Consider the following 13,276-nt stretch of genomic DNA (forward strand, 5'->3'; position numbering starts at 1 on the left):
TTCTTCTTGTCTTTCAACACGGATGGGTGGTGGCAAACGCCTTGCCCCTTGGCCAAATCCTCCATGAAACAATCCTCTCCCTCTCCCTCTAAAACCTCCACGTCCCAACACAAGGTGTTGGTCCTCTCCATTGAAATCTTCATTAGTCAGTTCCTCTTCATGAGGACTTTGGGTATTTGGGGGAGTATTTTGGATGAGTGTTTCTAAGGCTTCATTCTTGGCCTTAAGAACTTCCATTTCCAACCTCATTTTCTCAATTGCTGAGGCTAGATCTTGATCTTCTAACATGACTTGTTTGTCTTTGTTAAGAGATGCTTATTGGTTATTAAGCATAACTTGAAAACAAATGAAAGTGAAAGAAGGTAAGATTGTTGGCTCTGATACCAACTGATGGCGTGGTGGAAAGGACTGTGGTTTTGATAGAGAAACACGAGTGCTACAGTAACTTGCTTCAGGAACTCAGAAGCATCCGTGCTACAGTAACTTGATTCAAAATGTGATGAAAGGCTAAGATAGTTGATGGTGAAGATTAAAATGAAAAAAGATAGATGATTGTTTTTGGAAACAAACAGAACCCAATAGTTTTTGGAAACTAATAAAACCCAAATGTGATTAACACTTTCTTGTTATTCCAAATCTCCCTTTCAAAATACACAAAGTCCCTTTATATAGGGAAACAAGAGATAGCCATAAACTCCCTTTGAATGTGTTGTTCAAAGACACAATTTCAAAGGACACCTAACTAGGTTGAAAACAATACATTCAAAGATACACCTAACTAGGTTGAAAACAACTTATTCAAAGGACACCTAACTAAGTTTGAAATAACTCATTCAAAGGCACAATTCAAAGAACACCTAACTAAGTTTGAAAACAACACAAATGAGCTGGAATTCATAGTCAATGATCAACCAAGTGCTCCTTGATTATTGTCTTCAAAGATGATGGTTTGAAGGAACCCAAATGGCCCTAAAAGGAGCTGTAGCTTCAGATTGAACATGTCACTCCCACCAAGCCCATCTTTACTTGGACTGTCTTCATTAACTTCACTAATGGAATCAAGACCAAGGCCCATGTCTAGGACAGCTTGTAAGGCTAGGCTAGATGGACCTCCATCACGTAGTAAGCTAAAACTATACCAGACAAGACTCATGTTCAATAGAAATGACCTCAAGCTCAATATCATCAACATTCAAATATCATAAGTCGTGGCCTCACTTAGCTCGTATCATCATATTCAATAATAAGTTAATTTCCAAAGTTCTTTAGGCCCGTCTCAATATATTACATAATGGAAACTTTAATAAGTAATACATCAATAATTTCTAAATTTATTACACATGACTATTGTAACTATGGAATAATCTAAAAACTTAAAATTTGAAAATATTTATCGAGGTTTCTTCTAGACGTCTAATGATAGGGGACAACGAGTTATTGGAAGGCCAGTAACCTGAAAACATATTAAGGTAAGGATGAGCGCGAGCGCCTAAAGTCAGTGAGCTAGAAAGCCCCTCTCATCCCACACAATCATACTAATGTGTATATAAATCAATCTAGTCCTTCGACTAATTATATGGTCATGCAGTCGATCACATAAATGACATTGCAATAACAATCACAAATATTAACACAGTCACATAATCACGTCAAGTGGAGATTGGTTAGTAACGTCACTAAACCCCCCCTCCCCGACAAGTTGTCCTCATATATGGCGCGTGCCCTCGTCACTGTGCACCAAGGAGCCGATCCCTGTCTCAACCTCACTTGACCAGCCCTCTTTGCTTTTTCATACCAATAGGAGGCCACCCTATGATTTTCCATATCATCTATATCATATTTCATCATATGCACACGGGATTGTCGATCTCCCCATACGTGGCTGATGGTATCATAGATTGTCCTCACAAACCCAGCGATGACCCACTTCATTCCAATTCCATACAAACAAAGCATACATGTATCACACCACTACTAATCAAACAATGTTCATTAGCAACGAATGGTCCAGCACAAATGACAATTTATCAAGTAATGCATGTATAACATTTAGTCGTGTATGCATAAATGAAAAATGTAGGTGGATGATGTAATTATCTAACACTACTCTGCTTCGAAGCCTTAAGAGGGACAGTTGTTGGCTCTCCTTTTGGGCGAGGAGAAAGTAAGCGCGACCCAGCGAGACCTACTCCCACTTACTCTAGTTGCGTTCGTGAACATGGGGAGAAAGCAAGACCTGTATTCATTATATAAGCTTGGAGATCAAGTTTGAGAAGAAGTAACTGAGACAAAAGAAAAGGCTTCTCTTAGCCAGTCAAATCAAGGCTCAAGAGACCTGTTGTTCAATCAAGTAGCTTGGATTCTATACCCATAGCCTCCTACGGTCCTCTTTAGGGTGTTGGCTCGCTGGAAACTATGGTCGTTTGGCCGAAAAATGGGAAAGGAGGAAGGGGTCTGTCGGTGATGGAGAGGAGAAAATGAAGTTCTGTTGGCTTTCTCTCTCCTCATTGATTGGCTTATAACTGATTTGGTTTAATTCAAAGGGTTTGGTTCAATTATTGGAAGCTTCTAAGTCCTTAATTTATTTCTACTGGTTTGATTTAGTGTCTAGAATATTTTTTCATTTTACTCAATAATAATAATAATAATAATAACAATAATAATAATAATATTTGAGTTTAGGATAATTAATTTAAATAGTAGTCATATACAGTTTTTTTAATTAATTTAATATTGAAAGCTCAACATTTATTTTTGAAAATTTTTGAAGGTTCTCGACTAGGAATACCGATAAAATGTTTTTGTGCTTGAGTTCGACTTTACGAATTTGAGTTTGGAATATAATTATTTGACACTTATAGCTCATATGATCAAAAATCCAGAATTTTAGTTTCATTGTAAAGAGATTTAAAGCAAGGGTATTATCTTAATCTGGAATTAAAATTAGAGAAATTTAAAATTTGTGTAAGGATAACTTAGGTGTTTATGTGGGGTATTGTAGCTAGAAGAGTAATCTTAAGGTCTTAAGGTCTTAAGGTCTTTTATAGGTGATTATAGGATTGAATATGCTAGATTACATGACTATGTAGATGATATTAAGAACCAATCATGGGTCAACTTGTTCTGCAAGGTGCAAGAGGAGAGATGACGGAATGCAAAATGTTAAGAAATTTTATATGTGCCTTTATGCATGCAAGTAGGGTTTTTAGAAGGTTATATGACTATTTTTAGACTAGATGGGTGTTTTTGAAAGTTCCAATAAGAGGGCAATTCTTGTTTGTGTATCTAAAGATGGGAACAATTAGATATTTCCTATAGCTTGGGAGAATATAGAATTGGACTTGGTTCATATCCACACTCAAGCAACTACTAGACTAGGATGGATAGTAGTAACTAATATGCAAAAATAGAATGGACGTAAAAATTGGACAGTTTCTAATACTTTATTCATTTTGCTGTCAGCAATCCACATCGTATGGATGGAGATAGGATAAGCTGTCCATATAATCTAAAGAAATGCAAAAATAGAGCATGCTATGATATTGAAGCAATTAACCTCCACTTACGCAGAGATGAATTTGTAGAAAATTAATATCAATGGGTATATCATGGTGAATTTCAAAATTCTTCTAATTTCCATGGACAATCTAGTGCTTCGAATAATCAGGGTATGGAATTGCAGTTGGATCCAATTATGTGATCCCATGAAATGGTCATAGATGTGGTTAGTTCGGATTTCATGAAAGAATCATCAAATATGGTGGCACCAAAGTTGTTTGACATGTTAAGTGCTGTTAATCGTGAAATTGGGCACAGACGTAAAAATTATTCTTTACTATTTGTAGTCGCATGACTGTTGCATATTAAGTTAGAGCACCACATTTCATATTAAGTTAGAGCACCACATTTCATAAAAGTGGTATGATGATTTCAAGCAATTAATGAGAGAGTTGATGCCACATGACAATTCTATGGTTAATAAATCATTTTTTTTTTAATTTCCCTTGTAAAGTAGTGCAAAAACAAAATTTTCCTTGATTTTGATCCTTTAATTCTGAAAATTTCTCTTCGGTCCTCTCTAATTGTGGAGTCTAATTCCACCCTTATTTGATAATTCAATAATAAAGGCTATATTTAATTCCGATAATTTTATCAAAGTGAGCATATAATAACATATCAATTATCAGACCAATTGATTTGCATCATGCAAACAGTAATGGATTTAGTAAAATTAGACTAGACTAATAAATACTTGCATAAGATAAAGGAAATTTATGCAAATTAAAGCACAAAAGGAAAAAAGAAGTTTCAAAATTATCTTTTTTTTTATAATAATTATAATCAAAAAAATTTGTATTCGTTGGAATTTTAAGTACTGAAATTTTACTATTTATTTTCCAAGAAAGAAATTAGTAGAAATGTGGAAGGGGCAATTTTTGGTTTTGAAGAAGTAATCATATTTTGGGTCTGGTTTCGTGGTGGGTGACCCGATCCAATTTTCGTCATTGAAGAAAAGAAATCGAAAAAATTAGGTTATCAAATTAGACTAAACGAGAGCAAAAACTGTTTACGCAGAGGAAGATAATCAAATTTCTCCCGAAAACTGCTTCTCTTTCGCTTTGTGCAGAGGCAGATAATCGATGATGTCTACCAGCAGCCGGAGATGCCTTACTGTTTTTCGGGTTCATCGGCCAATGTGTATTTTTGATTCCGCTTCTTATAGTAGTTTTAAAAGCAGTACATATTTGAGAGGTAAAAGCAAATCTGATTCTTTCCATAACATTCATGATGCTTTGGCTTCTTTTTATTTGATGCTTCGTAGTAATCCCTCACCTCCCGTTATGGAACTCAATAAAATATTATCTGCACTTGTTCGAATGAAACATTATGCTACTGTCATTTCTCTGTCTAAACAGATGGAAATGTTTGGAATTTCACATGATATTTATTCTTTGAGTATTTTGATTAATTGCTTCTGCCATCTAGACCATGTGGATTTTGGGTACTCTCTTATCGGTAAAATCTTCAAACTTGGTTTTAAGCCTGACATTGTAACGCTTACTACCTTAATCCATGGGCTTTGTAGGGAGGATAAATTTGATGAAGCTGTGGATTTGTTTGATGATATTGTTGAAAAAGGGTATCAAGCCAATGTTTATACCTATAATGTGATTGTGAATGGTCTGTGTAAAATTGGGAAAACCACTGTTGCCTTTGGTATTCTGAAAAGAATGGTGGAGAAAGGTTGTAAGCCTGATTTGGTGTCATATAATGCTATCATTGACAGCCTCTGCAAGGATAGATTTGTTACCGAGGCATTAGACCTCTTCTTGAAAATAAAGAGCGAAGGTATCTTGCCTAATGTTGTGACTTACAGCACCTTAATCCGTGGTTTGTGCATGTCAAGCAGATGGAAGAAAGCTTTTATGTTGCTTAACCAAATGTTGAGAGCAAACATCACACCAAATATAATTACCTTTAGTACTTTGGTTGATGGACTTTGTAAGGAAGGAAAGGTTTCAAAAGCTCATGATGTAGTCAAATTGATGATGCAGGGAGGAACAGAGCCTGATGTTATCACCTACAATTCATTGATGGACGGATATTGTCTACACAACCAAGTGGATCAAGCTAGAGAAATATTTGACCTGATAGTAAGCAAGGGTTGTACACCTGATGTCTTTACCTACAGCATCTTGATTCATTGTTACTGTAAGAGAAAAAGGATAGGTGAGGCAATGCGGCTTCTTGATGAAATGCCTTGCAAAGGCCTGATGCCTAACGATTTTACTTATAGTTCTCTTATACGTGGCTTGTGTAAAGCAAAGAGCCCTTGGGCTGCGCATAAGTTTTTTAAGAACTTGTGTGCTAGTGGCCATTCTCCAGATACTGTAACTTACTCAATTCTCATAGATGGCTTTTGTAAGCATAGCTGTCTTGATATGGCATTGGATCTATTTCATGAAATGCAAAAGAAATTATTGAAGCCTAACCTTATTGTTTATAATACTCTAATTGATGGTATGTTCAGAGCTGGAAAGGTTAAAAATGCAAAGGAATTGTTTTCTAGACTTTCCATAGAAGGGTTGCATCCTGATGTTTGCACATACAATACAATGGTCAATGGACTTAGTAAAGAAGGATTACTGGATGAAGCATTGAAGGTGTTCAGGAAAATGGAAGGGAATGGTTTCTTACCAAACAGTTGGTCTTATAACGTGATTATCCAAGGATATCTTCGAATCAAAGATTTGTCAATGGCAACAAAACTAATTGATGAAATGGATGGCAAGGGGTTTTCTGCAGGGAGTTGGTAGTAAATGAAGATCTGCTTGTAAAAAAGCTTTTTGGCTGCTCTAAAAGTTCTCAAGGTGAAAGTTGAGTTTAATTGTTATGCAGTTGCAGGAGGTATTCTTCTGTTTTGAGTTTAATTCAGTAGCTTGTGGTTCCATATATTTGCTGCAGTGGGCCTTGGCAATAATTTGGAATATTAATTGTTTTATTTGCTTTCTTTCTCTTGAACTTGCTGCATACCCATTGAACGCGGCATAGAAAAGCAGCACATTCGATTAAAAGAGGGAACTAGTTGTTTATTTTTCATTGTTTTACTCTCCCTGTCATATTTATGTGCCTTTGACGTGATAAATCTGTAAATTTTCTTCCAAATAGAGTTTTATTTTGATCTTGTGTTGTGTACATCTGATACTTAGTTTGTTAGGCTTTGTTCTGAAACTAGTTAATGTGATTCTTTCAAGCTTTATATTTGCCTATTATATTCAAAACTAGTTTTGTTACGAAAAGAGACCTATTATATTTTTACTTGCTTTCTCTTGAATTTGCTATCAAGAGAAAAAAGGGAGCAGTGTTGTTTCTTTTCACTTGTTAAATTTGCTATCCAACATAATTTGTAATTTTTTTCCCCTTATTTTAGCAAAAATAACTGTCTTATTTTAGTAAATCTGTCTTCTCTTTCTCTGTCACTTGTTCTTCATTTTCCTTTTAATTCAAAATCTATTCCATCTTCTTTTCCTATTCCTGGTCCTCCTTATTCTATTGCTTTTGATGTTTCTTTACCTAATCCAGCACATTTTCCTCATTCCAGTTCTACTGAACTTTCTCAATTACCTATCTCCCTCCTATTGATTCTTCTTCAAATCCTGCATTTTCTCCTGTTTCTCAAAACCCTGTTCCTTTAAGAAGAAGTACAAGAAGTCTTTCCGAACCAGCATGTTAAAGGATTTTGTCAATATTGTCATTTCTCCATCAAGTTCTTTCTCTCCAGTACTGATTCAAGTTCATTTAGCTTTCATTCAAATAGCTAAAATTCATGAACCAACCACTTACCTTAAAGCCTCAAAAGATCTTAATTGGGTTAAGGCAATGACAGAAGAATTGACCGCTTTAGAAAATAATGGTACTTGGATTTTGACTACTTTGCCTAAGGGTAACATGCCATGGGTAATAAATGGATTTTTAAGATCAAATATAAGCCTAATGGAGTTATGTCAAAAAGATATGTTTATGGTCTTAGACAAGCTTCGAGGCAATGAAACCTTGAATTTACTACCTTTATTTTGAAATTGGGGTTTTGTCAATCTACTCATGATCAGTGTTCATTTATAAGATCTATTGATAATCATTTTCTTGTTATTCTGGTATATGTTGATGTTATAATTACTAGAACTGATATGGGTGCTATTACTTCTGTTAAACAATCTCTTGATGGTAAATTCTTTAAGAAGGATCTTGGTTCTGCAAAATACTTTCTGGGTATTGAAATAGCCAGGTCTGATACGGCACTATTATTAGTTAGCAAAAATTTATTCTTGATGTGGTTCATGAAACTGGTTTGCAAGATGCTAAGGCTTCATTATCTCCTCTTCCTAGAGGTCTTAAATAGTCTCTAGATGAAGGAGAACTTTTAGATGTTGGTGAATTACTTTATCCCCTTTAACAAGACCCGACGTGAATTACTATGTTCACCATCTCAATCAATTTATGTCTTCTTCTAGACGACCTTATCTTTTGGTTACTCTGTATCTTGTTAAGTATTTAAATGGTCGTCCCTCAAGGGGTCTGATTTTCTTTGCTTCTAATAATTTGCAGCTCATAGCTTACCGTTATGTAGACTGGGCATCATGTTGCTTTGGAAGGAGGTCTCTCATGGGGTTTTGTGTATTTCTTGGAGATGCTTTAGTCTCTTGGAAGTCTAAAAAGTAGAAATAAATAAAATTTTTTAAAATTAAAATTTCTATTCAATTGAGGAATGATTTATTTATTGTTTAAATAAATAAAATCAAAACCCTTGAAGGTAAATTTGTCCATTTCTAATTTAATATAATAATAATAATAATAATATTATTATTATTATTATTATCACTCCCACTTTATAATGATTGTAATTATTCACTATTATTTATTATGCGTATATTTTTTTTACTAAAATCTTTTAACTAACTATGGCTTTTTTATTTTTCAGTTAAAATTATATATATTGTTAATTAAATTATTTTAATTGGTCATGACTAAGGATATTTTATAATTTTTAATTAAAATTTTTAATTGTCCCATGCTAAGGATATTTTTGGATATTTCAAACTTCACCAAGGTTATTTTTGAAAATCTTATTATTTTCTTATTTTTCCCACATTTTTATATAGTATAGATATATATAGTTAGATAGATTATAGAATATAAGTATTTCATAATTTGTTGTCAAAAAGAATATATATTTCATGTTGCAAATTCAAATTCATAATTACTAAATAATATCACTTATCAGATATTCATTATTTTTTATTTTTTAAAATAAATAAAATAAATATGTCACAATCCAAAACCATAGGCCGGACCGACACTAGAGCCCAAGTAAGCATAAGGTGTCCGAGGTCTGTAGTAAGCCTAAATCACGAAAATTTAACCATATCGATATGAATTTCAAACAGTCAGCTCATATTGTCATACACGATAAGTCTCATAATTATATTATAACCTAGCCCAAATCTAGCATCTTAAACATTTCATAACTCGGGCCTAATTATAATACAAAACATCCATAACAGGGCTAATTGGTTCATGCATTCACATGAACGAATAACTAAACACCCACATAAGTTTATCGGTTACAATCCTACAACTACGAAGTTCATTAACAGATAGATATAAATAAGTTCTCGTACATATAGCTACATAATTTAAATAACTGCTGACTCTAAAGGTTACTTTTTTAGCTCTGTGGTGGAGGAAACAGAGCTTTAATCGAAACATTGAGGAATCTACTTCCTAGAAAATTGAATAAAAGAGAGTGAGTTTTATAATGAATAATGATTAATGCATAAAACAGGCATTCACACGAAATTCTTCCTAAAATACTAGAAATGAACACAACCAATCAAGCATATGGCACACATCAGCATCCACAAGTAATCGCACCTTCAAATAATCAAACAAGTGTCAGTGGTATCACCGAAACCCCCGACGAGTTGTCCTCGCACATGACTTGTCCTCTCAAAAAGAGATAAGGTTTTCGAATATCATTGTCGTTTCTCTATATTTTGTATTATAAACGGAAATGTTCTATTTTTGCTTAATGCGATTGTTGTTTCATACGCAAAGGAAGAGAGAGAGAGAGGCTTTTGGATGGGGATTGGTGAGGTTGTTTTTTTATTTTTAAAATTATTGATGTGTAAATAAAATTTGGTCCCATTTTTATTTACTTATCCTACTCTATTTATTTGTAATACACACGCAGTTGCCAATATCGAAAGGTGTGGGAAGGTGTTTACTTGGTGCAAAATTTTTGACTTTAGGTGCATAATTAGTTTCCGGCAAAGTTGGGGATGCCGTAGGGTTAATTTATTAAAGTTCCGGGGGCAATCTATGTATTTGGCCATTTTTATATTATACGCACATAAAATATTAAACATTAGATTATTAACAATGAATTTACTATTTTTAATGCTACTAGTTTTTTTTTATGATGTGCGTTGCACGTTGAGTTTGCTTGTTATATATTCGTTTAATTTTTTTATTTATGCAATACTGAAGTATAAATTCTTATTTAGATTAAAATAAATATAATAAATATTTTTTTTAACATTTCTTACAATATAAAATCTAATTGAAAATAAAACAATATTTTTGCTTCTTTGTTTAATAAAAAATATAATGTTATTATTAATTAATTATATAAATAACTAAAAATTTGCACTTACCATGTTGCAAAATATTTTATAATTTGACGATACTATGACATTAATCTATTAAATCAATATTTGCTTTATATAAAATATAAATTTGAAAATTGACATCAATTATTCTAATAAGATGAAGTTAAGTTGAAATTTTATCAATGGTATGTAACATTTTGGGTTCATGTGTTTTGCACAAAATCTAAAATTAAATTGCTTAAAGTTCCATATAGAGATCAATGTGCAAATAATAATATTGGTAATGGAAGATCATTTCTCAAGTTTATAAATAAATATAAATGAGATTAAATTCAAATTTTCAAAGTCCTACATTATTACAAAAATTTGAAAAAAATTAAAATCTCAAAAGTCTAATTATCTTTATATCAATTTTAAAATTGCTTTTAAAAAAGTACATCTAATTAAATCATAAAAAATAAATGAAATTTGATAAATTTTGTTTTTAAAAAAATAGAATGAACTATTGAATAAGAAGAGAGCTCTTGAATTTTCTCTTTATTTTATCTTTAAATTTAAAAGCTGAAAATGAAAATGCCTAAATAATCACTTTTTCAAAAAGATTTCATTAGACTAAAAAAGGAAAAACATTCTTATTTAATATATTAGTAAAATACTATAATTCTATTCTTTTTGTTAAATTAGAATTATAAAAATTTTTAAAATACAACAATCTAAAATACAATACTATAATGTGTAAATAATCTAAATAAGTCTAAATCAAAGAGAAAATTTTAAAAAATTTATTTTAATTTTATTGTATTTAACTAATAGACTTTAATAGTAAATTATTTAACCATATTTTAAAAAATTCAGAACATAATAAATTAAAAGAATTTAAGTTTCATTTTCAATACTTAAATTCATGTTTTTAATTTACCTCCTAAAAAGTAATATATCATATGAGAATCTATAATTAATAATATCAATATAAGTAATTATAAAAATTATTAGACAATAATACTGCAAGATCAAATATATAATATAAATATACATATTTTATCAAATTACAATGCACAAAAAATATAAGTAAAAGGATATTTAAAAGGAAAAATGGAATCTGTTTTCTCAACTTAAAAGGTCCTTTTAAAGGATAAATGAATATATTTTCTCCAATTAGAATGCATTAAAAATCTAACTAAAAGAATATATTTGAAAATTTTAATTAAACTAAGGTTAGTTAAAAAATTTTATTATTCCTCCCTTTCCCACATTTATATATAGTGTAGATAGATTATTATTATTATTATAGATAAATAGATTATAAATTATAGATTGATACATGAAATATTGAAAATCTATTATAAATTAATATTTTTTTCTATTCTATAGTCTTTAATACTTCGAAATTTTAATTATTGCATTATCTCTAGATATTTAAATTATATAATAATCTATATTAATTGATGTTTAATTGTAAATTATTCTTCTAATTTCACGTGTCATGCTGTTAGTATTGGTTGGGATCTTTTTTTTTTTTCTACCTTTTCCTTTTCCTTTTTATATCTTCAAGAATAAAATAGGTGATTGTTAACGGTTTCATTATATAGTCTTCATATTCATCGAATTATAGAGATTGATAATAGAAATAATACTTAATGAATTTTCTCCAAAAAAAAAAAGAATTAAAATAATATTTATCAATTCAACGTATATTATTTTGTTGCTTTTGATATCAATTTTGTCCAATGTAGTGGAGCTTCCAATATATTATCACGTAAAATAGATTTAAATAAGTGAAATAATATAAAATTGTATAAATTATTTAATTGATATTTGGATAAATTGGTAAATTAATATTAAAAGATTAAAAGTCAAGCTTTGTTGTTACAACCCGTTTCCATGAGCCGAACCAGCACTAAGACCCAAGTAAGTTTAAGGCTCCGAGACCCGTAGTAAGCCTAACTACAAAATTCAACTAAATTAATGTAAATCTCAAACATTAAACCCATATTTATATTATACTTTGGCCCATTATAACATCTTATACCTTACATAGTTCGAGTCCAATTTGTAATATACTACATTCATGTCATGAACTTCCCATTAATACATAAACATAGGAAGATAAATAAAACATTTATGGGCACATAAATTATCATACTTACCTTATCACATGACTAGCAAAACATATGACCTACAACTATGGAATTCTCTAGCAGATAAATACAAAATTATAACATTTTATACCTTACATAGTTCGAGTCCAATTTGTAATATACTACATTCATGTCATGAACTTCCCATTAATACATAAACATAGGAAGATAAATAGTACATAAACATAGGAAGATAAATAAAACATTTATGGGCACATAAATTATCATACTTACCTTATCACATGACTAGCAAAACATACGACCTACAACTACGGAATTCTCTAGCAGATAAATACAAATAAATTTTCATACAAATAGTTAGTAAATAAATTAATTAATGAAATTAGAAGATCCTCTTCTAGCTCTACAGTGAAGGGAAACATAGCTTTACCAGGACAAGAGAAATCTATTTCCTGGAAAGGTTAAACAAATAGATGTGAGTTTAAAATGAATAATAATTATTGCACAATACATGCATTCACACGAATGTGTAAATATATCGATCTAGTCGTCTAACTAGTATATGCTCATACAGACAGTCATACAAATGGCATAACAACATCACTCACACTTATTATCAACTTCACATAATCACATCACGTGGAAATTGGTCAGTGGCGTCACCGAAATTCCTAATGAGTCGTCCTCACATATGGCCCACCCTCTCATACGTGTGCACTAGGGAGCCGATCCCCATACCTGGCCGACCGATCTAATCCTCACTTGAGCAGCCCTCTTATTGTTTTTCCATTTTCTTTTTTCTTTTCCATACCAACAGGAGGCAACCCGGTCATCTCCGTCAAATCTAGATCCGTCGGCCCACACAACAGGAGGCCACCCTACGGGCTACCATAAAATCCAGATTATCAGGTGCACCCAATAAGAAGCCACCCTGTGATTTATCCTTATTATCCATATCATATCATCAGATGCACACGGGGTGCCGATCTCCCATACGGCCAAAGGTCT

At 31.8% G+C, this 13,276-nt stretch overlaps 1 protein-coding gene across 1 annotated transcript; it reads left to right on the top strand.

The window, feature by feature from the left end:
• Nucleotides 1-4,428: 4,428 nt before the first annotated feature.
• On the top strand, nucleotides 4,429-6,685 carry LOC119369234 (uncharacterized). Its single transcript, XM_089718652.1, has one exon. It carries the CDS (start codon nucleotides 4,641-4,643, stop codon nucleotides 6,315-6,317), a length of 1,677 nt encoding a protein of 558 aa, XP_089574778.1. The 5' UTR covers nucleotides 4,429-4,640; the 3' UTR covers nucleotides 6,318-6,685.
• The last annotated feature ends 6,591 nt before the right edge of the window (nucleotides 6,686-13,276 follow it).

Source organism: Jatropha curcas, chromosome 3 (genome assembly GCF_041381405.1).
Source record: "Jatropha curcas cultivar XTBG-Jc1 chromosome 3, XTBG_Jcur_1.0, whole genome shotgun sequence".
NCBI lineage: Eukaryota > Viridiplantae > Streptophyta > Magnoliopsida > Malpighiales > Euphorbiaceae > Jatropha > Jatropha curcas.